Source organism: Bradysia coprophila, chromosome IV, assembly GCF_014529535.1.
Source record: "Bradysia coprophila strain Holo2 chromosome IV, BU_Bcop_v1, whole genome shotgun sequence".
Classification (NCBI taxonomy): Eukaryota; Metazoa; Arthropoda; class Insecta; order Diptera; family Sciaridae; genus Bradysia; species Bradysia coprophila.
Window position 1 is genome coordinate 3,061,706 of NC_050738.1, and position 26,569 is coordinate 3,088,274.

Here is a 26,569-nt window from a genome sequence, read left to right on the forward strand (position 1 = left end):
ACGCGTTGGAATGCACTAATCTGCCCTTGACGAAAACTTTGGTTTCATATTAACAATTTAATGAATTCTCAAGGTAATCAACAAGGGAATATATTGCGTGTGCTTGCACAACATGTAGCAACATTTCGTTTTATTACGTTTCAGGACGGAAATTATGTTTTTATTGTAAATTGTAGGTTTTGGTTGTGATTTTACCTAAGAGTAATTATACCTAGAGAGGAAATTTCGAACAAAATTACGTAAAATACGTGGTCCCAACATGAAATACGAAATGTTTATTGGTATGTGTGTTTGCCATCTTAATAAATTAAGAGGGCAAATTGAACTATCAAAAGCGAAAGAGCGTCAGCGTATACATGTATTGGTGTAAAAGTATACGAAATGTGTATCTTATACAAACTGATGTTGGGACCACATTTTGTCGTATAATTACTCTAAGGATTTTACAACAGAAATAGTTATTTATGCATCTGTTGTGGACGGTACAATTCAGACAATTTTGCGAGTTATAGTCCGAACGAAGTGAGGGCGACAATCGAAAGTGCTTAAAATAAACCGTCCACAACAGATGCGTATACAACTTTTCATGACGCGGGCGTAAATTACAAGAAAAATTCCGAAATTTCTGCCCAAAAGGCATGAAAAATTATCTACATCAGTACCCTAATTATAGTACCTCTCATGCCAAGTGCGTTGGTTGACGTAAAACTTATGATTCATGATTTGACTCGGAATACATTTTGTATGGAGACCATGGAGTGGAGAGGTTACTTATAATTTCCATTTTTTACGTAGCGCCAACTTGTAAGTGGAAACTAGCAGCACTATTCATTAGTTTCATTAGGGTCTGTAAAATGTATGTGAGCTTAGATAACCTGATAGAATTAGGGATGCCAGAGTTCCAACCGTCACAATATGATATGTTAATAATTTCAAAATTGAATCTTAAAAAAATCCTCAAGCTCTTGAGATGGGATCGGAGGAGAGGAAACTTTTTTCGCCGTTCTCAGGCGCTTTCAAAGAATAATCGCATCTCCACAAATACATTTTTATTTCTTTAAGTGCTAAGCATAGGTGCTAACAAAAAAAAGTTGAGAAATGTGATAAGCCAATTTATCTCAGAATTGGTCCGTTTGCCCTAAGTTCGAAAATTTTGCAAAAGATTGAACATACTGTACGCACGGTTTACAATCTACAAGAAAAATAATTTCATTTAATTAAAGAACGAAAAAATTCATCAACAATTGACTTACGATCGAAAACGATTCCAAATTCAACGGAAACAGTTTACAGACAATTATCTGTTGCGGCTGCTGTAAGTATTCGACCAAGATAAGAATATTTCTTTTGCAAGATTGCGTTTGTTCAATCCAGTTGGACTCAAAAAGACAGTAAGACAACTTGTCAGAAGAAACCATTATTTCGTTGCCCAAGTACATAAGAGCAAATGTGTCGAAGAAGCAGTAGAATTCAACTATAGAGTAAAATCCATCCTGAATTGGATCGTCGTGAGAGCTCTGTGGAATTCATTAAAGTTCATAGTTTGGATTAACTGAATTTCGATACTTTTCAACTCACAAATGCCAAACTGTAGACTCCTCCACAGATAGAAAGGCTACTTGTGAATATTTGCAGTAGAAATAAACTGGAAAAGGTTGACGCAAACTCATCGAGAAGTCTGGCAAGAAATAAAATGTGTTAACGAAAATCAGTTGGTATTCAAACACCGCGAGAAAGAACCAACTGAACATTATAGTTTCATTCGACAGAAGCAATGAAATATTTTATTTTTCTTTTCAGTTAGTTTTTTCTCCCTTGTGAAAACCTCGGCTGCGCACTCAGTGGTACTTTCTAGACTTTTGATCGCTTCAATCAGATGTCGGAGGTAAAGCGTTTGTTTTGCTTGACGACTCGTCAAACTGATTGATTCTTGTCCCTCCGCCTCCACTGTTGTTACACCCAAATTTTTAAAATCATTGCCCAGTAGCTCAAATTTGACCACAAAGTTCATCATAATATACCAATTCATACTTGTGAGCAAACAACAAGTCACAGACAATAGAAATGATGCGGTAATAAATGCGTAAGCCATCCAAAATGCATTATCATCAGTTTTGTAGTCCAATGGAAAAGCGATGTTGAACATTAATTGCTTTGTAACTAACGGAGTGAACAAAGCAAGAAGAAACGATGAGAATGTCGTGGCCAAAAAATACTTCACGAACATTGTGAAGTTTGTCAATTTTTGCATAACGTTGCAAAATGCCTCATAATCGTCAGTACTGCTAGCACTACTTGATTGCATCAAGTCGATAACTTTGCGTTGCTTCAATATAATGTAAAATAAACGATAGGTCTGCACTACGCAAATTAAGGTAGTCACTCCAAGAAATACAGACTCGTCGTTGTCGTCCGTTATTAAGACTTGAAGGGTTGTTGATAGCGTGCATGACAAAAATAAAAGACACGTGAAAATGCGAGGGAACGAAGCCTTCCAATGCTGAGAGTTCCACAAGCCCAGAATAAAGCAAGTTGCACTCATTTTGCGGAATGTGTCTAACATCTTAAGTTTGTACTTTTTCTCCATCGCCTTCTGTAATTTTTTACCAGTTTGTTTAACGCAAATCAAATAGGCACTGACACATTATACCATTTTAAGAAAACGATTCTTGGATGGAATGAAACCATGCTACCTGTACCTGACGTCATAGCCAATAAGATGTGCACTTGCACCAATAATTACTTCAAGAAACTATTGGTTTTCCATTAACAATTTAATGAATTTTCTACGCAAGGAAATATATTGCGTGCAGGGCCTATTTTTGGGAAATCGAGCTTCCACAATTTGTCATAATTTGCCAACATTTTCTAAGATTTTCCAAAATTTTGCGAAATTTGCCAAATTTGGTAATGACAAATTCTGCAAATTCTAGCAATTTTTAGCAAATATTGGAAAATTTTGGCAAATTTAGGAAATCAATTTCCCAAGAATAGGCCCTGATTGCGTGTGGGCAACATGTAATAATATTTCATTTTATTGCGTTGCAACCCAAACAGAAAATACATTTTGATTGTAGGTTTTTGTTGTGGTTTTAGCTCTATTGGCTTTTCAGAAAATTATCTACAACTTATTATGATGCAATGTCTATCTATTTTTAAAGTTCCTTGCCAGTGGTCTCCTCCATAATTATGTTAGGAAGGTTTTTGGCAAACTGATAGATTATTCCATCATTCTGAATATAGAATTGTTCAATTGTTCAACGACACCCCTCGAAAATGTGTGTCATAATTTTGATTCTAATAAGCGAACGTTATTAGTTTTGGGTTGAGCGTTAAAAATAATTCCATTTACCAATATTTTCATGCAATTGGTACCGATAAGGTTGAGATTATTAAAATATTTGTAAAACGAAAAATTCCAGTGGTCCCAAAAAAATTATGGTCGAATATAATTGGAAGAATCTTTATAATACTGTGGCTAATAACACCCGATGCCATTAGTCTATTTATTATACTAAGGCTAATCATTGCCATCATCCACAGTATTATAAAGGCACTATTGGCACCCGGTGCCATTAGCTACAGTATAATAAAGACACTATTGACACCCAGTGTCATTAGCCACAGTATTATAAAGACACTATTGGCATTCGATGTCATTAGCCACACTATTGGCACCCAAATTTCCCAAATTAAATTTATAAAAAATTTAAAACCGAAAGCATTCTCATTTACGGAGTAGTTCCGAAATCATCCATTTTACAGTACACGGTTACGATAATCTGTTGCGTATCGTTAGTATCGTGCTGAAACAGTTTTGTACGTCGAAAAAAATGAAACTTGTTTTTTAAAGTGTTAGTCGATTTAACCTTTCTTGCCCGTTTCTCTTCTATTATACTCATCGAAGAGTATAACCTGAAGTCTAACTGTCTGGTGACCTTCTGAATGGCATGATGTATGGTTCATTTGATGCGAGTTACGATGAAAACGATGATTTTTCTTAAAATCCCGAAATCTATTTTTCTCCGAATGTGTGAAGAAGGAATCACGATTTTCTTCGGGGATGTTGCACTGTGCAGCATACAAAAAATATTGCCAAGGTTTACTGTATATTTTCGTACACAATTTTAGTACAATTGTTGCCATCTAATGTTTGTTTATAATTACAATTTCACAAAGAGACAAAAATACAATAGATGAAGATGCAGAAATTAGAAGAGCATTATCGGTGTCACTGGATGCGGATATGTTTTCAAAGAATAGACGTATTTCCTCAATCTCAAAGGCAATTCGTTTGTTTTTGAACAGAATACTGAAAGTCATTTCGTAACTTGTGAAACTTTTTATTTGTTCAAATGCTGACAACAATTACTCTCAGAATGGGATGAGCCGAATTGTCTAGGGATTGGTCATGTTCGAAAATTTTGCAGGATATTGAACATGCTGTACGCACGGTTAACTATCTGTAAGGAAAGTATTTTATTTCGAGAAAATTCAACAATAATTGACTTACGATCGAAAATGATTCCAAAGTCAACGGAAATAGTTTACACACAATTATCTGTTGCGGCTGTTTTAAGCGTTCGACCACGATAATAATACTCCGTTTGCAACATTGCGTCTGTTCTATCCAGTTGGACTCAAAAAGACAGTAAGACAACCTGTCAGAAGAAAACATTATTTCGTTACCCAAGTACATCAGGGTAAACGTGTCGAAGAAGCAATAGAAGAGAACTATAGCGTAAAATCCATCCTGAATGGGATCGTCGTGAGAGCTCTGTATAATTCATGAAAGTTCATAGTTTGGATAACTGAAATTCGAGATTTTACTTACAAATGCCAAACTGTAGACTCCCCCACAGATACAAAGGCTACTTGTGAATATTTGCAGTAGAAATAGATTGGAAAAGGTTGATGCAAACTCCTCGAGAAGTCTGGCAAGAAATAAAATGAGTTAACGAAAATCAGTTGGAACTCAAACACCACGAGAAAGAACCAACTGAACATTATAGTTTCATTGGACAGAAGCAATGAAATATTTTATTTTTATTTTCAGTTAGTTTTTTCTCCCTTGTGAAAACATCGGCTGCGCACTCAGTGGTACTTTCTAGACTTTTGATCGCTTCAATCAGATGTCGGAGGTAAAGCGTTTGTTTTGCTTGACGATTCGTCAAACTGTCCGCATCTTGTTTTTCTATTCGCACCACGACCAAATTTTTAAAGTCGTTGCCGAGCAGCTCAAATTTAACCACAAAGTTCATCATAATGTACCAAACCATACTTGTGAACAAACAACAAGTCACAGACAATAGAAATGATGTGGCAATAAATACGTAAGCTATCCAAAACGCTCCCTCATCAGTTTTGTAGTCTAAAGGAAAAGCGAAGTTGAAGATTAATTGCTTTGTCAGTAGCGGAGTGAACGCTGTGATAATAAACAAAGCGAACGTTGCGACCAAGAAACACTTGGTGAATGTCGTGAAGTTTGCCAATTTCTTGTTAACGTGGAAAAATGTTTCATAATCGTCAGTACAGCTAGTACTGCTTGCATACATCAAGTCAATGACTTTCTTTTCATTCCATATAATGTAGTACAACCGATAGATTTGTATTAAGCCAATAAGAGTAGTCACTCCCAGAAATACAGACTCATCTTTGTCGTCCGTTTTAAAAGCTTTCACGCATATTGATATCATGCATATTACAAATAAAAGAAAGGCGAAGATCTGCCGGAAAGAGGCCTTCCATTGGTCGATCTTCCACAAGCCCACAATAAAGTAAATTGCACTCATTTTCCGGAATGTATCAGACATCTTAAGTTTGTACTCCTTCTCCATGGTCTACTGCTTTTTCTACGACTTTGTTTAACGCTAATCAGATAAGTATTGAAATACAATGCCATTTAAACAAAACTGTTAGGGTCAAATGAAAAAGCATACCAACTGACGTCACAACCAATAAGAAGTCGACGTGTTTAAATGCACTTGCACTTATCTTTCCTTCAAGAAGCCTTAGGTTTCTCATTAATAATTTACTGCATTTGTAAAGTATAAGAAGCGTAGTGAGTGTGATGGAACAACATGTAACCACATTTCATTTGATGGCGTTGTAACTCAAATAGATTTTGATTGAAGGTTCTTGTTGTGGTTTTTTCCTGTAATGTTTCCGATTGTTGGAATTTGAAATCGTTTGGATTTGTTTTTAAGTGGTTGTCTTTCTAAGTGGTTATTTGAAGGATATCGATGAGGCTTTTCATTAGACGCTTGTGGCGATTACGAATGGCAGGCTGTTAAATTTTTCGTGGGATCAGGCTATCCTGCCGTTAGCTCTCGGTGGATTAGGTATTCGGAAAGTTGAGGAATTGGCACTTCCAGCTTATCAGTCTTCTGTGTATTCGACGTCCGATGATTTGTGTGATGAGATTTCGAAGAGATTTAATATTTAGGTGATCGATAATAGTGTTTTGAGATTAGCAGGTTCAGTTCCTATAGTGAGTTTGTTCCAGGTAGTGATGATGAGAGAAAAGTACAAAGGAATCGGGAGCTTCCGTTGGTTTGAATCTGGTGAATCTGTTAATCGTGCGAGATTGCTTGCTTCATCTATTAAAGGTCTTCAAAGTGGCTATGGGTTGTCCCGTCGAGTCAGCTAGGTTTGCTACTAGATAACAATACTGCGAGAATTGCTGTTGGTCTGCGTTTACGATGCCAATTGTGCGAGGAGGATAGGTGTGTCTTTGGTGAGTTAGTTAAAAAGGTTTACATGGCATATCATGCAACCTTAAAAGAGGGATAACGCCACGACATGATGCTGTAAACAGAGAGTTTTCTCATGTTTTTTCTGCGGCAGATGTTCCAAGTGTGTTGCAGCCACCAGGAATTTATAGAGATGATGGTAAAAGACCGGTTAGTATGACTCTAATTCCATGGAGTCAGGTAAATCTCTTTTATGGGATGTGACAGTGCGTGATACATTGGCTCATCCATGGTCCTTCATACATAAGAAAAACTTCTAAATAAGCATTATAGAAAACTTAAAGAAAATTATTTAATCAACCCGCTTGCTTTTGAATCTTTAGGTTGCATGGGTCCAGAAACAGAGAAAAAGAAGCATCAGAGGAAAAGCGTTCAGCAGCATGCATTCTTGTAACATTGGGAAGGAATAGAGTGGACAAAAAATCTTCTAAATCCTAATTCAATTTTCTTCCCATTCCTTTATTGTAGCGTAAAAATAGAGTCCTCATCTCGAACCATTCTAAAGTTTTGCTGATGGACAAATAATTGCCTCAATGTATTTCAGAACTCTTATCCAAAATTACGAAGTCTTCTAAATGACGGTTAGTATTTAACAAAACATTAAACTGCTTCCGTCTGCGCACCCCATATGTATTGTTCGTGTGTCATTCTCAACACCAAAATCAAAAACCTCACAAAAATGCAACGTTTCAATTATTATTGCTTTTACTGCTTCAGTATTTCTCCTTTCGCCCACAAAAACATCATTTCTATAAAAAAATTCCAATTTCGAAACAGTTTAGTTGGAAAAATTTTAAACGTGCATAGATAAAACGTACGGCTGAACCTAAAGTAATATAAAAACTTTTAATTGGTTTCCCATATTGGCTTCTATAATACAAAAACCTGGTGGTTGCGAATGAATACAGTATCCCATACCCATCATATATAATGTTTTGTTGTGGGGAAAGTCTATAATATTATATCATACGAAGCGTCCAGTTTCGTTTTATTATAAAAGAGTTATACCGTCGCATATAACTATATCTATACAGAGATGTGTGTGCATGCTGCCCCATATAATCATTTTCCCATGAGGCTTTTCCGATTTCATTGCAATACATGATGATGTGTATGTAACCGATCCAATAGATGCGATGATACAGTTATACAGACTAAACAACTTAAATTGCATTCACATAAAGGGTTTTGCCAATGCTGTTCAGCTGGCATTCTTTTAATTGAGATTTCTTCGCATTTGTTATGTTTTGTACACTTGAGGATCAGATAAGGCTTATTCGACCAGCATATGCAACCGGCTCTATCGTCACAGTGTTTTGAAAGCATTTAATTCGTCGTTTAAGTGTTAATTCGAAGTTTTGCGGAAAGAGCGTGAAAACTTAAGAATCGAAACCGAGGTTGACGTCGTGCCGTATGCGATTTTAAACACAAGCTAGGAACTATATTGTAAGCGAATTTCATCAAATGAATATTATTTATTGAATTTATACGCACTACACTGTACAGGAATTTAATAGAGTTGAACAAAGTCCTCAGCAAGACAAAATCTTCCACAAAATAAAAAACAAATTTTGAAAATTTTAGTGGGGGTTATGCAAAGTTCTCGGTGCAGAGATAATTTCTTCGAATTATTGATAGGCAACTACGGCACCTACCATAGATATATGCAGCTTAAACGAAAAAGGAAAGTCCAAAGTTTTTTACCGTCCTAAAATTTTCCGAATTTTCCATTTTCGTCGCAACTTTCTGAGATTTTCCGAAATGTTTAAAATAAAAATTGAGTTTTGAAACCGCATAATTCCTTACTTTCGATGTTCGATCTAAGCATAGACGATAATGATAATGATTATCATTTTTTATCGAAAATTATCAAAAAAGTATCGATAATCGATAATTATTGATATTTTGATAATTATCAAGATATCGATAATTCGATATATCGATATTTCGGTCCGAAAATCCGATATTTATCGATATATTCCGATATATCGGTATATTATCATGAATTTTCAGATAAATATCAAAATATCGATATTTTGATAATTATCGAATTTCGATATTTTGATAATTATTAAATTATCGATAACGATATGATTAATCGATTATCGATAATTTCTTTCGATTGATATTATCGATAATTTTGAACGTGAACGCTGTTCGATCCCACCAAAAATGGAGATAATAAAATACTTTCACAATTTTACAAACGTTGACATAAAATGAGTCGGTTTTATTTTGGAAAATGTGTTCTTACTATGTTGAAAATTGAGATTACTTAAATAGAAGTTCCACCACTCAGAACTCCGAAATTTTATCACTGTTTTTCACACAGTTTGATGTCTGGCTTAACTTTAAAAAAAATGTATCTAGCGCATAAATGAAAACTAAAGTTCTCGATTTATTTTTAAATTATGTCTAGACGTTTGGATTTTGCTTCCAGCTCCAACACAATATTTGTAGGCTTTGTTAAGCCTAAATTGAAAACATATTACTGTTTTGTCACACGTTGAATTCGTGAATACAGAACCCACATATTTTTTGTCCAAGATGATATTTCACAGCTTATCATATACGCAAGGAGTTACATAATGTACCAGGTAGCGTCAATTAAGACTCTTGGGTGGAGCAAGATTTTTGTTTTTGTTTTGGTAAAGTAGCTATTTCATATGCTAAACATCAGATAGCATGACGATGTCATACATTGTATTGTCGTCTGTTGTAAGAAGACAGCACCACTTCTAAGTTTTCCTCACGAGCGGGGAGGAAATTTAGGGTGTACAAACAATAGACAAACAACCAAATAAATCAATAAATCACTTCGACAAACACTCAAATAATCAAGTAGTCTACCACAACTCGTTCTGGAAAACATATAATGAAATTTACTATGCTGGTGCATGTAATAAGGCTACTACATGTATAGGCAATAACCTTTACATCACTCGCATAGTAAAACGTCGTACTACACACGGAAATTAAAGTGATATCTCGTATCACGATGAGTAAAAGTACCTCGGGCTGCCGCCCTCGGATACTTTTTCTCATCTGGATACGAGATATCACTTTACTTCCCTTGCATAGTAATGTACTATTGTGCACCGGTCAACTGAAATACGACGTATTTTGCCTTGATTTTTTGTTGTTATGAAATGTCAAGTTTTCCAGAACGATATATTGTGGATTTTGTTCGAAATGCTCAAAATGCGACAATACATTTCTTTTGCTATCTCTTGCTCCTCTCGTAAGGAAATTTAGGACTGGTGCTGCAAAAATCGTCATCTCCTGTTTTGGTACGAAAAATACTATTCATTCTCGCATTAGATTGACAAAAGTATACATTTCAAAGCTAGATATGCGATTAAGAAAAAAAGTCCTCGAAAAAGTCGTATTTCAGTTGTCCGGTGAACAATAGTTATTTATTAACCAAGAGGAGAAAATAGAAAATTCAACCAAGAGTAAAAGTTTGCGGCCAGAGCGAAGCGAGGGCTGCAATTTCCTCAAGTTGGAGTTTCCTATTTCTCTTCGAGGTGAACACAACGTTTTTCATGCTAGCGTTTTGTGGAAATCCGCATTTTTGCCCATTTTGAAGAAAATAAAATAAATAGCGTGTTTTGGTATTCAGCTATTTTAGGTGAGAAAATGATTATTTTCTGATCCAGTATGGCTGGACCCGCCATTTTAGGTTAGAAAATTATTATTCCCTCACCTAAAATGGCGCCTCTCAGAATGACAAAAAATTCCATTTTCACCAACGTCTCATAGTGGGAAAAAAGGATTTTCGTATCGCTAGCTTAAAAAAAATTATTTTCGATGAATCAGACTTCCTTTGTGAAAAAATTCTTCCCAAAATTTGTTAGTTTTGATACACAATTTTTGAACAAAAGAGATTTTATTTGTTTGTGTCGAGGTAGTACTTGCGTGAACGAAAATAACCATTTGAAGGAGATTTGCGGTGAAAAAGCACTCTTTAAGAGTATTACGTGGAATTTAGAGTAGAACAGAATTGCACTCGAAAAGATATTGAAGGGACTCAGAAGAGTTTCACTCGTAAATTGTATACCATTTCTAGAGATGAATGTTTAGCTTTCGTAAAGTCCAAAACAATGAAAATGACATAGCTCAGCAAGGACATTTAAATTTATTTATTCATATACGTTGATGTCATAAAGAGCTCATTGTTTCAACATTAGACATTTTGAGCAAATGACGGATAATTTGTAAGTCAACTTATAAGTTAGAAATTATAAGTAACCATCCAGAACTTCTTGTATGAGGATGTAGCTCAAAATTTTTAAATTATACGTCATTTGCGCAAACGTTCTCTTTAGTACTGCAACGATGTTTAAACATAAGTGATGAAAGTCGATGTATAAAGATGTGACATATGCACTTACGAACTTATAAATTGAACTTTGTAAGTAGCGACATAAGTCATAATAACCACCTGACTTATATCGCATAACTTTTATGGTTACAAAATAAATTTTCGATGACATTTTTAGCAATATTAACATACTTTTCACTCAATTAATTTTTCGTTTTAATAATCATAAGAATCGTGACAAAATCAATTATCGACATCCGATTCAGATGATCTGTTGTATTATGGTTAGGCGTATTGAATCAATGGAGTTTCGTGCGCTAGACTTTTATTAATCCATCGAAAGCACGTCGACTTGTATTTGAACTGTTTCGGTGGAGTCCATGGGTGATCTTTCGTTCGTTTGTTTCCTGGTATCTGTTGAATGTAATTAACGTATCCGATGGTATTTTTCCTGTAATTTGCTTTTGTCGTCTCGGCACTTGTTTTTATTATTGATTGCCGCGACGACGTTTACCGTGACCACGTCCAGTGGTACCCGAGCCAGTCTGAGTCGTTGTGGCACCTCTTCTTGATCGTATTCGTTTAACTTTGATGCTTCGACAGCATCGTCATTGTCGCAGCAATTTTCCATAGGAAAAAATGATATTGGACTGTTGGAACGACTGTCACAGGACAGTCGTCGTTTAAATGGTACATTCAATGGTATAACTTATAAGTTGGAAAGTTGGGATTGAAAAGTTAGCCTACAAATTATACGTCATTTGCGCAAACTGTCTATTGACTTTCGACAAGCATATTTTACTGCTTTACATTCTATGGTATTTTCAATTTTCAGTACTTGCTTTCAACCGCTACAAAGTGTAGTTATACAGTTTACCAGTGCTAATGGTTTCTCGTATTGTGTTGAAATGTGGTATGGATATTAATTTGTGACAATATTTGAACGTGGAAGAAAAGAGCGTCATCCATGATATACAGTATGAGCGAAAGACAAACAAAAATATTTAAACTTCTTGGCCCATCTATAGACATTTTCGTCATAGTAATAATTCTATTGTGCTTATGATAAGTTTTGGTTTAAAAGTGAAATGAAAGTTTACTTGAAACATTAATAGTCCAATTCCCGTCAGCATTTTAACGGGTTGTCAGTATAATAAATAATGTTTGTCAATTATTTAGCCAAATGGAATGTGAATTACTTTTGGCTGTACGGCGATTCTGCTCAAAATCAAAACTTCAAATCGTTGAACATGCTACATGCGACCTACACTAATGTGATGAATTCGTTCAAACAACTTCATGTTGGTTAAAGTTTCATTTTACGTCACGTCATTTCTCTTATATCATAACAAGTTTCAATTTTGACGATCGTGTTGGAATTTCACTTTTATGGCATGAGAATTTGAAATTCGATGACAGAATCAACATTACGAACAAATAAATTCATAATCCATCATTGTTGATCATTATTACCGTTGTTCAAACAGACTGAGACACAAATTTGAAACTTCGTGCGTTTTTTATCTCGATAAACATACCAAAAAGCTGTCAACCCGAGGCTACGCAATAAATTTATCAGCTGTTACTGATGGCGCAGAAATGTCACATTTGTCGACGGTTAAATTTATCAGCTACATTATTGCATATCCACCCGGAATATTGTACAGCTGAATTTTTTTATAAAAATAATTTTGACATTTCACACTTTTTCAAACAGCCAATCAGAACGCTTTATTTTTTCAGTGGTGTATTCTGTAAAGGGGCGGTCACTTTCAAGTTTGGTTAATCAAAATGAAGTGTAAACTTAAAATTGTTTTTACTTTACTAGTGAGGTAATGTGGCCTTTCCAAAAATGGCTAGACTAGTGAAAACGCCATGCTTTACACGTGAAATAATTTGATATCTCGTATCACGATGAGTACGAGATATCAAATTACTTCACTGGTATAGTAATGTACTATTGTTCTTTTAAATTATGTAATTGTTGAGTTTATGTGATGTATTTGTGAAACACACTAACTTAACACTCACGTAAATTGAAATATTCATGAATATGTTCCAATCAAAATTTTTGGAATTCGGTTTTCAAAAAAATGCGCCTAAATTTTTGAATGCTACTATGAGTCTTCATCTGTCAAAATTATTTTTACAAAAAAATTCAGCTGTAGTTACATGTACATTTCCCACCCGCTGAAAGCGGTCGTTACATGTGGGAACTTTTTTATTACATCACAAGTGAAGGAAAATTCATATTAAAATTCATTACATATCAGAAGATTTTCATTACTTATAAGCAAAAATGGACTGAAATCGAAACAATAATCGCGATGGTATTTTAGTTTTGATATCACAAACTTTGTCACTTGAATTAAGTGCACACCAATCTAAGCAAATTCATCAAAAACTTTCGAAAAAATAAAATACAAAACACAAAAACAAAAGTGACGGCCATTTTGTCTACAGCCATAATAGACATGTTGCATAATCGTGAAATCACATCAAACCATTTTTAAAAGAAATTTGATGTTAAAATAAGCATAATTTACCACTACACCTCATCGAAATATTCCTTAGGTTTTTTTTTTAAATTAATGAAGAACAATAATTTCAGAGGAAAGTATGACGTCAGACTAGTGCGGTCGTTCATATGTAATATGTAATTCAACTTCGACGAACACCTATGGCCAAACAATTAAAATTTTTGCATTTTTCACTTATTTTCAAAAACAATCAACACTTTTGTCTTTATTATCATATTCACTTCACTTCATAGCAAAATTTATTGTAACACCACCAAAATCGACAAATATGAATCAATTTACAATTATGAATCTAGCACTTCACAAAAACAAAACAGTCGAAGTAGTTTGTCAACATGTCACCAAAACATTAGTGTTGCCAGTGATGCTCGTAACAACAATATTCCCGGGTGGATAGGCAATAAAACAGCATACATTGGATGCTGCTTGGTAGTTCATTATACTCTGAATCTATTTTAAGAACTCGCGAGCTCACTCGTGTGGTTTGAAGCAACTCGTTTTGGAAACGGCTCTTTTGATTCGAGTAGTTGCATACCTCGCCTTCGGCTCGGATATGCAAACCCTACACTTGTCAAAACAACCGTTTACAAATCTTGTTGCTTAAAACCACACTTGTGAGTTCGGCTCGTATCACAAAATTGATCCCTCATGTAATGAACTACCTCTGCAGTATCCAATGTAATATACTATTAATTATCGTAAACGCAGAATTGTTCTATTTTGTGTAAAGAGTGTAATTAAATTTCTTCTACCACTTATCTAATAAATCCCTTTTGTTGAGAAAGAGAGTTGTAAAAGAGATGTTAAGGCCAGTTTATACTCGCATACATTTTTGTGATATATGCGACCATGAACTGGCCTTAATGTTACGAGAAAAAAAACAGAGTCGCAAGATGGTTCTGAAAGTTATATTCACCTGAAACTAGGGATCCGCGCGGATCTGCGGTACCAGTGTTTTGTTTATATACTTTGGAGATTAGCATCATTTTAATTGAAATATGTTACGCCTGCCTCAGCATGAGGCACTCCATGTTTACACTTTAATCCGTTCTACATACAAAACAAATTCCCGTTTTCGTATGAAGTAGACGTCCATTATAAATGGAAGAGCTTTTTTCTATCCATTCATGTTGGTTGTAATAATTTCAATACGCTGCCTCTAAATGTATGAATATATTTTCCAAACTTTCGAACGCAGCCAGTGAGCTACATACGCGATATAATAACAGTAAATTTATAATGCAAATGCAATGAGTTAATTCCACATTCGAACTTAATGAGCTCTACATACCGCTGGGATTATTGCATTGAACATTAAAAACCTTTTCTCTTGTGTATTTGATTAACGTTCATTGTTAACTGCTGCTTCTGGCATGCAACTGAACCACAAAGTCTACAGGATAATTGTAACGGTGTTAAAATACAATTGACCAAGCCTTCAGCAATTTGTAACATTTGGAAACTCATTCCTGAAAACATTCAAACTGGCCAATTCATTTGTCATATGACATGCAGCCAAGGCTAAAAAATGTAACCGATAACGAAAACCAAAAACAAGTTGGACAAGTCATGTACTTCCTTAAAAACACATTATTGGTGGGAACTGATCAGCTGACAAAATGTGAAAGCTTTTGAAGCGATTTGCGTTCTACGGAAGTGGTGGCTGGGCACTTCAAAGAGAATCAACATAAATCACAAAAACCGTCCTGCTTTGCACATGTAAAAAATCCAACTTTTGTATCTAAACTGTTATTGGAATTACACCAACAAAAATATAAAAACTCTGACCTCAGTAATTCATTCACCCATTCATTCTGATCGGTACCACTTTAAGAGGATAACATTCGTGGCCGTTATTGCGGTATTGCGGTGTGGGTTAGATAAGGATCCATGCTTCTTAACACATCCATGCTTTCTTGCACAAATTAAAGGGAAAAACCAAAACTGAGACAAATCACAAATCCGAAATATTCGGATTTCGAAAATCAAAAAAATAAAATAAACCGAACTGTTGTATAGTGACTATAGACTTGTTGTGGTTTGTAAATGCTAAATATCTAGATCTGAATCTAGATTTTCATTTGTTGAACGAAATTTTTGTGGAAATAATTACAAACCACAACAAGTTTCAAATCAGAAAACACGTTGCATTTCACCACGGCAGAGTAAAGTTAACCAGGCAGTAGTGGACGTTTGACAAGGGACCTGAATAATATAGTAGCCCTAATTTTTTGCGAATAAAATTTTTCAATTTATGTCAGTGTTCATTTGAGTTCATTTTCATACAGTGTATTAGGGCCCTTATTTGACGTTTCGAAAATGAACCGCTCCTGCCTGGTTTATTTTACTCTGCCGTGATTTCACTTTTTAGCCATATAAATGATAAGGTGGTATACGCCTGAGACGTGATAGAATGAACAAGTCAAACAAAATTGGTTCTACCATAGCACTGTCAGGCAGACAGTGCGTTGTTTCTACATATTCTCTCTCATATGTAGATACAAGCTGTCATTCACATGTTCATTCTATCTCGCCTCAGGCGTACCAACTTATCAATTCACTCTTTTTAGCGAATGCAGTGTTGTATGTTTTTAGTCATTCACTTGCAGCAAGTTAATAGCTGGGCAAAATGTTGTACGAATATGTCTAGTTCTTCGCTTAAAACAAGTTCGTTATTAATGTAGTTCTCACTTAATATTTTTTTGTTTCTCTCCATATGTTATTTAGTCATGTTGGCTGTGATAATTTTAACACGCTGCCTCTAAAATGTATGAATTCATTTTCCAAAATTTCACACGCGGTCAGCGAGCTCCATCTGGGATATAATAACAGTGAATTGATAATGGAAATGCAATGAGTTAATTCCACATTCGAACTTAATGAGCTGTACATACTGCTGGGATTATTGCATTGAACATTAAAAACCTTTTCTCTTGTGTATTTGATTAACGTTAATTGTTTATTGCTGCTGACATAATTTATTTATTTGATTTGAAAAATGTTTAATTAATCAGCCATATCAACATCAACCATAACGGTTATACTATTTGCACAGATTTTTTGGTTTTTTATTTTCAATACGCCTAATTCCTAGGAAAAATTCATATGCAATGCTTTTAACGAAATGGTGCGTCACTCACTGCATTTTTTTCTTTTTTAAAACACCTCTAGCTACACATAGCGACGCAAAGGACACCTAATTAAAAATTTTCTTTTCTTCTCCTGTCAACTTTGAATGTATATATACACTTAACAAAATTAACAAATTATCACATTTTTGTTTTCAACAGATTCTACATAATTTCTAGATCCACAAATTTGACAGTCTTGCTATTGAATGGTTTTTTGGTTTTTATCCCAGTAAACAGGTGCGTGACAAAAATTTCGACTAGGAAAAGATTCAAAAATGTTATTCAATATAACAGCTGTCAGTATGTGTGGGACTAGAAATATCAGATCGTACATAAAACAAAAATGTGATAATTTAACTGAATCTAGGAACTCTCTTTTAACACACTATATAGAGTGGAAATTTGACAATTTGAAGACAAAAAAAATTCTTCAAAGTGACCTTTCTCAAAATTATGTTTTAACAAATTTTGCTATCGTCCGCCGACAATAGATCATCTTCAAGATACGATACTTTCAGACGTAACCTAACTTAAGTTTCGTTAAATGTTTCGTTCATTTATTCATTTGAATGAGATTTTTTTAACTTAAGTGACATTTCTTAACGTGGATTTCAGACGGCCTCGAAGATGATGACTATAATAATATTAATGCAAGCAGTCAACGCTAACAACTTTGTAAACTGACTTTAGTCCCCTTCTCTCATAGGTCGAACATATTAGGCAATAAATGAGCGGACATGATGTGACAACATTATAGGTCGACACCTCAACAGTGTGTAAGTCGAGTCTTCACATTGAATTACTGAATTGAGACAATAATGACAAACAAACCAGGAAAATTAGGGTGGTAAAACTGTACAGTTACGCTGTTGTAGAAAATTTTGCGCTTAAAAAAAATTAAATAAAGTAAATATTACCTCGCCTTTGGCGTCTGGAAACTTCTCACACGCTAAAAAAGACTTTTAGTCCTAGGTACGAAATGTACTATTTCACAACACCCACAATGTTTTCACCGAAATTTATTCGACTTTAAAATTATTGTAAAATTTTTCTCAAATTCTGTTTATGAAACTAGAATAAGCACACTCTGAACTATTTTCTGACAGAAATTGAAATTAACCACGACAGAGTAAAGTTAACCAGGCAGGAGCGCTGGTTTGACTAGGGACCTGAATAATCTAGTAGCCTTATATTTTTTGCTAATAATTTTTTTTAATTTATGTCAGTGTTCATTTGAGTCATTTTCGTACAGTGTAGTAGGTCCCTTATTTGACGTTTCGAAAATGAACCGCTACTGCCTGTCGTGCTATCACATACGGTTATACATCGGTTATCGATAACAAAAATAATGACAAGCTCTGGGTAATATGTTTATTCATATAGTAAGGTGCATGTTAAAAAAATTGAAGTACAAGATTTGAAATCAACAGATTAAAAATACTTTGATCGATGGAAGTAATAGACCTGATAATAATACTGGTCATATGCTTGCCATCTGTAACAGGTTAAATCACTTATTCTTACGCGAAATACTACAAGTTTTCGACACAAAATTGTTTTAGATTAAAAAATTACTGTGGCGATTTGACATTTCATCAAAACAAAATTCACTGAACTAGTGAAAACTGGCTGAACAATAGGTACTGTAATTTGAATGTTGCAAACTTAAGACCTTATGTGCAATTTGGGTGGAAAATGGCGCAAATAACATATTTCAGAAATTTATAAAGTGAAAAATCTTTCCTGTTTCACGTTTTCTCGTCAAAAGAAACAGACATTAATTTCTAATTGTTAAAACGGGTATCTTTATTTTCAATTTTTAGCTACTTTATGCAATACAATTGAGGAAAAAATGCATTTTGGCATAGTCTATTCTCTATTTCCTCTGCAATTCTCTATTCTATTCCATTGTCTAGAATGACCTGACATTTTTGCATTTTGGACTATCCCAATAATTGGTAACTAATTTACATTTATTTGTCGATGTCAAATGTAGTTTGCATAAATGCGATATCAATAATTCATTCGTAAGCGGACATAATGAAATCGACAAATTGAAAAAAATGCAAAATTAGCAAGAAAATAAATAAAAATTATTCATCGAATAAATGGAATTTTGATTTATTTGTGGAAAAAAAAAATTGGACTGCGGTACAAATTAAACAAATTATTTATTTTGCGGAAAATTTTCAGATTTATTGTACATTTACGTCCTGTTTCAATATGACTAGCATTTTTCATCGTTCACTGCACTGACAGTGAATAGTGCAATCGAAGTAGCAGCCGACCTACTTTCATCAGATTCTGTCACTTCCAAACGATCACGCGTGCAAGTGAGACGCAAGATGTGGTTGAACGTGTGATAGAAAGAGATGCAAAAAGTCGTCACGTGTGCCATTTTTAGGAATGATTTAAGAGTTTTCTTCTGTCTGCGTTTTTTATCGAATTTCTTTCCATCCACAATTTTTCGCCCAAAACTTCTCATTCTACAGCTGCAATATGGAAGTAACTGTTTAATGGCAGTAACGGCTGGAAAAGTCTAAAATCTAACGAACCGAAAGTTATCAAGACTAAGATTAATTTCTGGACAGCTACAAATCATCGAACGCTTTGAGTCTGCCTTAGTAACTTTACTTGACCATGATGAGCCTTCTAGATTCGAAGTATCAAAATCTTTAGATCAATCAATTCCGGGAGTTACGGCTCGCAGATTCTTACAGAGATAATAATCCTTGAGACCAATGAATCGTCGATAATTACGACACTAATGCTCGAGTTATTTCAGTTAATCAGTATTCACTTGAAGCTCTGACTTTATACGTCTTCTTAAATGACATAAAAAGCCAAGTATAGCCGGTGAAATGAAATTTTGACAGAAAATATATGGGCATCTGTCAAAATTTTCAGATCGTGCGAAAAAATGTATGAGAATTTCATTTCTGCGAGTGGTTGTATACTTGACGTAAAAGAAGAAGTGGAATAAATGCCGTAATTCCTCTCCGCAGTTTTGACATCTAAGACCACGACATATTTGTGGAGAAAATCCGTTCGATTTCGGCAAGTCATTTTTCAAAAGAATCTCCCCCTCTCCATTTATTTTAAGTCCATTTTAAAAATAAGACTAATAAGAGGAAAGAATTCACTTTACCAATCGTCCGGTTCTGTAAAAAATGTATAAATTTGCATTGTGTCCCAGTGCATTCAATTTAGATAAGAAAAATAATTTTTGCATATCCAGCTGGAACAATTTAAAAAGCAACAACAGCAAACAACTAACTAGTTATGTTTAATGTTTGATACTTTATCTACTTCCTGTAGCAGTTTAAAAGTAAAAAATAAAAAAAACTTTTTCTTAAATATTTTAATTTTCTTAGATCTTTTCCTCGAGATTGTTGGATGATATGCAGTTTACTGCAAGTAATTTCATAGCACAGCACTTCCACGATAATGTGAATAAGTTTTATGCTTGCAGCTTTTAGCTAGGTGACCTATTTTTAAAGTGACTTCTTTCGCTATATTGCCGGTGACATAACATGCATACTTTTAAGCATATATTCGGAACAGATTTGTGAATGAAAACTTCTATGACAAAATCGCATGTTAAATCGTCTAAAGTGCTTTGAATCATCGAATTAGTGAAAGTTTTTCATTTTCTTTGTGTTAAATTAAACGTGCTTTGATGCTTCAACATTTGCTCAAATATCCTTCATCAAACCAAGAACAACCACCCGGGTACACAATTTTAAATTTGTGTCGTAGCTTGTTTCATCTCTCGTAACTATAGTAACAGAACATAGGTCGTTGATCGTAGTATACTGTCAAAAAAAAGCAAACAAACAAAACCTCAAATTTTACCGAAATTATACATTGCGTCGTACAATAGACAAAAACATTCTTTGTAATTTGGCAGTTCTCTAACCGCAGTGCATAACGAGTGCTCGTTGTTACAACACATTTTCGCAGAAAATTTGTGTATTTTTTGATGTCGACAAGTGCCGACAAATTTTTATTTTATTTCAATAATAGATGACAATTCAACAAAAATAATATTTTGGGTCTCTGGTCGTTTATCCAATGTCTTCATTTTGTGTTTTCATGCAATACTGCCGTAAATCAATCGTTCAGCCACTGGTAATATTGTGTAAAATTCAGTGACATATTCAGTGCGTGAAATAGAAACTTTTTCTTACCAGTTTGTTGATGCTGTACAATGTGGACAGATGGTTTTGGTTTCTGAATGTTCGGCGCAAATTGGTCTTCGGCATTCACTGCAGCTTTTTCTTGTCTTGCGTCGATTTTTTAGCTGTACGCATTTGAAGCAAACTCCAACGACTGGAAGTCGGCCTGTAGAATCTCTGATGACTTCGGTTTCGACTGATGGTTGGATCGGTACTGGCATTTCAACCGGTTTACCAATCATAAATTCAATGGCAACCCGTGTTGTGAATTTCCGATACACTGTAGGCGTTTTCGAACGGGTCAATATTGTAGGCATTGCCAATTCTTTGCCAAGGTTTTTTAAAAATGTTCTCCGGGAGTCGGATTTCTTACCAAATATCGGATTGTTATTTTTGTAAATAATGTATGCGGCTAAGCCAGCCAAATCGATGATATTATAAAAAAATGAGACCGGCCATCGTAATGTTTTTCGTTGTACTGAAAATGCCCCTGCCATTTTGTCCATTAGGTCAACACCACCTTTAGTTCTATTGTAATGTTTGATAATTTCAGGCTTCTTCTTATCGTCATCCGATATTGCATTCGTATTATGTAGAGTTGATATTAGAGTAACCGCCTTATTTTTCTTTGGAACGTAGGAGCAAATTGTAACATTTTCGTGAAAGCCGAACATAGTTGACAACGGCTCGCGCTGTTTATCAGCCAACATTTCCTTAGGAATGCAAGTTTTGTTCTTTTTAATAGTTCCGACCAACGTTAAATTCCAATCCGATAGACATTTGGCAAGCGGCAGAGTTGTGAAAAAGTTATCGGTAACAATGTTTCGTCCCGTATCCTTAAATTTTGTGACCAGACTCTTTACGACACGTTCGCCTTGGTTTACTTCACGGCCAGAGCTCGGCTGACCGGTATAAATCTCACCAAACAACGGATAGCCAGTCGATGCATCGCATGCCCACCACACTTTGATACCGTATTTTGCAGGTTTATTTGGCATGTATTGGGTGAACCGTGTCCTTCCTCTGTACGAATACAGTTGCTCATCGACCGTTACACACTCAGAAGCGTCGAAGTACTTGAACAAATTATGATTCAACATACCAAATAGATTCGAAATGGGCGCTGCTTTATCCGTTTTTAATCGCTCTTCTCGAGTGTGGAAATCGTCGAATCTCAGAAATCTCGAGATTTCCTTGAAGCGGTTCTTTCCAATGCTAGCTCGATAAAGTGGATGGGAATATTCTTTGAACAGCTCTGTGACGTGTTCCTTGTTTGAATGATGAACACCTGAAGTGATGAGAACTCCCAAATATGCATTGAACTCATCTGTCGTTAGTAGCTTCCAACTTTTCAACGGCTTATCGGGATGACTTTTGTTTTCTGCATCGAAAACACTTTTCGCTTTACGATTCGTCTCTGTAATGACAACGTTCCGCATTTCGTCATTGAAGATACAATTAAATGTATCGAGAATTGAAAGATTTTTGGTTGACTCCTTTGGACCGGTTGCGATTGGTGGAGTAGTTTTGTTGCTACTGGAAATAGTTGGTTTCGATGTCCATTTCGTCTTATCTTTTCCGTACCAAACATTGTTTTTAGATGTTTTGGAAGTTTTCGGGTCATTATCCACATCGCACTCATCTTCACTTTCATCAGTAATTAATCCATCATCCGAACTATCACTATCAGCCCATTCCACTTCAATCTCGTTATCATTGTACACATCTTCAATATCCGAATATTCAACTACTTTCTGATTAAGTTTTTTGTTTTTACACAACACTGGATTCTTCGATTTTCTTGTGGAAACTGCATCCGCATCTGAATCGTCATCCGAATCATCTTCTGAATTAGCTGCAATTTTGTTTAAATACGCAATTTGTTGGTCGTATTTTAGTGACCGAAATTTAGATCTGGTGGTTGGTGCCATGTTTTCAACAGATATAAATAATAACAGAAACGACATGACTTTCGCTACAATTCATTCGTAGACTACTCTGACGATTTTTTCGATACTTTTTTTTTGGAAATTCATGGACTCATAAAGGATAGTTATTTGAATTAGTTCTACATTCAAACGGTGAGAAAGTAATACACGCTGAAAGTAAAAGTTTTATTTGAAAATTATAATAATGTGAGTAGTGGGCAGTCAATACTCTGTCTAGCAAACAGATTAGGAACATAATTGTAGGCTGCCATAGAAAATTTTACACTTTTAAAAGTAAATGACATAAAGTATGAGTCGTGTGTGTGTCCATTTTTGTTGTGAATAATTTGTGTAACTCAAACCCTTGTGAAAAAAAGGTAGTCGACTGCGTTAAATAGAAGTTTGCTAGAAAGAGAGAGTATTGGGGTGGAGCAATTGCATGAAGATGCTACTTGCGAGGCTACTTGCAACATGGGAACCAATGGATTCAAGGGTATAAACTCGTCAACTTCAGGCTACAAACTATATCACCTCTGTGCTGTTGCCAATGCGATTGAGAAAGTTTTGCATGAATTTTTCAAAGTCTTGTATGTTACCGCATGGAGCATGTTGTGCACATATTTATGAATGTAGCTTTGTGTTACTAAAATGGCACAACCACAACTTTTCACTTCTAAAGCGAACAGTTAGAGACAGTGAAATTTCAGCATGAATTTGCTACAGCTGTTTTTCAGCTGATTCACATTACCAATCAAACCTGTCTATACGTCTTTATACGGTTTTACAACTACTGTAGCAGCTTCAACCGTATAAACAGTTTTAATGGTATGTGTGGATCAGCTGAAAAACAACTGAATCAAATTCGTGTTGAAATCTCACTGCCTCTCACTATAGGGAAACCCTGAAATTGAAATACTTTTCCAGAAAAGTTCTTTATGACGCCAACGTAATTACATTTCCGTTGAAATTCGCTTAGATTTACTCCCAATTCGTGATGTTACGGACATAAATAAACCTAATGCTTACCGTGGTTCGTACGGAACTTAGATTACTTTAGTCTGCAAGCAAACTTACACACTGACGGTCACATATTAGCATAAAAATGAAAATTTCTTTGAATTTAATTACAAACATGCCTGCATGATCTGCATGCACATTTTTTTTTAAAGACAGGCCACATTAGGTATGTATGCAAGAACATTGGAATATGTATACATTATTATAGCAAGCTAATTTTTGGCAACGAACGGCATGGAAAGCTTTTGGATCGTTCGAATGATTATTTCAAAAAAGCGCACATTTTGCAATATTAATTTTTTTTTTCATGAATTAAATGAAATTCATCCAGCACCACGGTACCAGTGACTGTATTATAACCGAGATAACGATCGATATTCGGTTTCGGTATCATTTTGTATGGAAACGAACCGTTACATTTTACTGAAAAATTATTGAATTCTGTTAATGGTTATTGGCAATTTTATGGATAACATACATGTACCTCGCACATAACGTAAAATACGTCGTATACATGGCAAAGGGGTTAAACTCCAGAATACATAATATTGAACAAACACAGTATTATCGATTTGCAAATTAGATTTGTTTAGCAAAATGTGTATTTCGAAAATTTGTATATTTTTTTACAGCGAAATATGGCAGAAGGTTGTGCTGCGTTTTAATTGGATTTTGATTGGATTGTTTAATTCAATTTTTTTATGTTGTTTATCCGATTTTGAGACTTGCACACACACGTTTTTACTATTTATGTTTGGTTGATACTTTTTTATTCTTAACTACGGCACCGTTTCAATACAGCCAATCAGTGAGAATGCATAAAAAAGCTTTGAAAAATTCTGTCATAGATCGGGAGAACCATATTTTCTCAGTTCATCAAGTCAAATATTAGTATTTTTCCTAAGGCATGCTAAAGCGAATGAGAGGTTTCCAGCACGAGCCGGAGGCGAGTTCTGGAATCGAATTCGCAAAAAAAAGTCCTTTAGCATAAGTTAGGAACAACTACTAGGGCGGGAAAATGGACTTTCCGTCCCTAGCAAAAAGTCTTTCTTTCCTTAGTAAAGGAAAACGTCATACTACACACGGGAAATAATTTGATATTTCGTATCCAGATGAGTAAAAGTGTCCGAGGGCATACAAACAAAGGAAATAGAGAATAAAGACTCTCAATTTTCATTGAAAGGTGAGTTTGTTTAAATATATGAAATCGCTATTTTCTCCGCTCCGTAGATTAGTAAGAGTCCTAACTGGACACAAGCCCTAAAGTATCATCTGAATAGATGTGGATTGTGGATAGCACGACATGTAGTGTACATATCAGTGCGTTAGTTGACAGGTACGCATGGATTCTATTGGAATTTCATGTGTGTGTATTGCTAGGGTTGGCGGACGAAGTGTTTTTGCATGAATATAAATGAATATTTTGATTAAAATTGTGTAAATTTATGGTGATTTTGACATTACAGCTGATGCAATCTTGTTGTTGACAAGGTTTTGGGCACACGATGTGTTGCCAAAGCACATCTAGTGCGCAAAGCAACCCCATTCACTAACTATAGTTAGCAAAATAGCTATTTATCACAGTGGTAAATTAAAACACATATCAGTGTTTCGAAACACATCATTATTATGGTAGATGATACTATAATTTGCGTTATCATGGTATCGTCCAGTCCCTTGTGTCAGAAAAACGGCTCCGCTCGCTTTACGTTTTATGGCATGGATATTTTCTTTTGAAAATCGCTTTTCCGGCTTTTCTATAAGTAAAATTCAAATGTCCACTGAATAAGACACGATTTATCGACAAATTATTTTCCCTTGAAAACCTGATCCATTACCCACATTTCGTAAAACCCTTTTTTAGCGAAACAAAATGGCGTCGATTATTGGCTTTCCCAAAAAGTGACCCCTAAATTTTGAGATAACCTCACCAATTCGAAACCGATTTCATGTGTAATGTAGATGTAATGTTGGATTTCTTTAGTTATTTAGTGATATTTCTTGAGAGGGCTTGGAAAAGTGAACGAAAGTACGCCGTTCAGCCCAAAAGGATTAGGTCCATGTCTTCAGGATCGCTCCCAGGACTTATTGAAACACGTGGTTTCTTAGCATCACATTCAGATTTATGGAATTATTCTAGCGATTTAAAATTAGATTTTAGTGGGTTCAATAGCCTACTGTGATGAACTTTTGCATGTTCCCCACAAATACGCAAAGCGCAAGGTATATATTGCCTAAAGACCTTGGAAGTGGAAGTCTGGCTTTCAGTTAAAATTAGTGTGGTGAACTTGTAGGACAATGTTGTGTGTATTCGATTTTTGTTAGCGATCAACTGAAATGCTATTATATTGTCAATTTGTTTTTGTTTGGCAAAGTCCAAGTCACAAATTGTGTGTCGTATTCGTATTTTGCAGTATTAACTCGGCGAGGATTATTTTGTTGAAAATTGGAAAATTTGGCGTGTAGGCTTACATCAAGTTTGTTGTCAGAAATGTTCGGACGAAAAATGTCAACTTATTTGAGAATTTTTTAATTCTTTTAAAGAATGTGCGGTGACACACGGCCTAATTGTACTAATTGTACTGTAATTGTAGATCTCTAATAGTACACATGGAACAAGGCGTGGGAACGGGTAGGTCGACAAAATGTTATTGCTGGAATCGATGGCAAATAGGTCACTGATAAAGAATAGTTTGGGT

General features: G+C 35.1%; 2 protein-coding genes and 1 long non-coding RNA gene across 4 annotated transcripts; all 3 read right to left on the bottom strand.

Annotated features, from left to right (window-relative positions):
- Positions 1 to 1,058: 1,058 nt before the first annotated feature.
- LOC119066493 (odorant receptor 94a-like) lies at positions 1,059 to 5,846 on the bottom strand. Of its 2 annotated transcripts, none has more exons than XM_037169004.1 (4): positions 5,812 to 5,846; positions 1,579 to 1,678; positions 1,254 to 1,517; positions 1,059 to 1,192 (listed from the first exon to the last, which is right to left on the bottom strand). In XM_037169004.1, exons 1-4 carry the CDS (start codon positions 5,835 to 5,837, stop codon positions 1,139 to 1,141), a joined length of 444 nt encoding a protein of 147 aa, XP_037024899.1. In that variant the 5' UTR covers positions 5,838 to 5,846; the 3' UTR covers positions 1,059 to 1,138. The 2 variants fall into 2 exon arrangements, with proteins under 2 accessions (XP_037024899.1, XP_037024898.1); XM_037169003.1 differs by lacking the exon at positions 5,812 to 5,846 and adding an exon at positions 1,839 to 2,649.
- On the bottom strand, positions 4,356 to 5,902 carry LOC119066494 (odorant receptor 94b-like). Its single transcript, XM_037169005.1, has 4 exons — positions 5,095 to 5,902; positions 4,835 to 4,934; positions 4,514 to 4,777; positions 4,356 to 4,463 (listed from the first exon to the last, which is right to left on the bottom strand). Exons 1-4 carry the CDS (start codon positions 5,835 to 5,837, stop codon positions 4,410 to 4,412), a joined length of 1,161 nt encoding a protein of 386 aa, XP_037024900.1. The 5' UTR covers positions 5,838 to 5,902; the 3' UTR covers positions 4,356 to 4,409.
- Positions 5,903 to 16,770: 10,868 nt separating this feature from the next.
- LOC119066495 lies at positions 16,771 to 26,569 on the bottom strand. The gene is made up of 3 exons (XR_005085760.1): positions 26,481 to 26,569; positions 18,101 to 18,105; positions 16,771 to 16,781 (listed from the first exon to the last, which is right to left on the bottom strand). It is a non-coding gene; the product is annotated as an uncharacterized LOC119066495 (long non-coding RNA).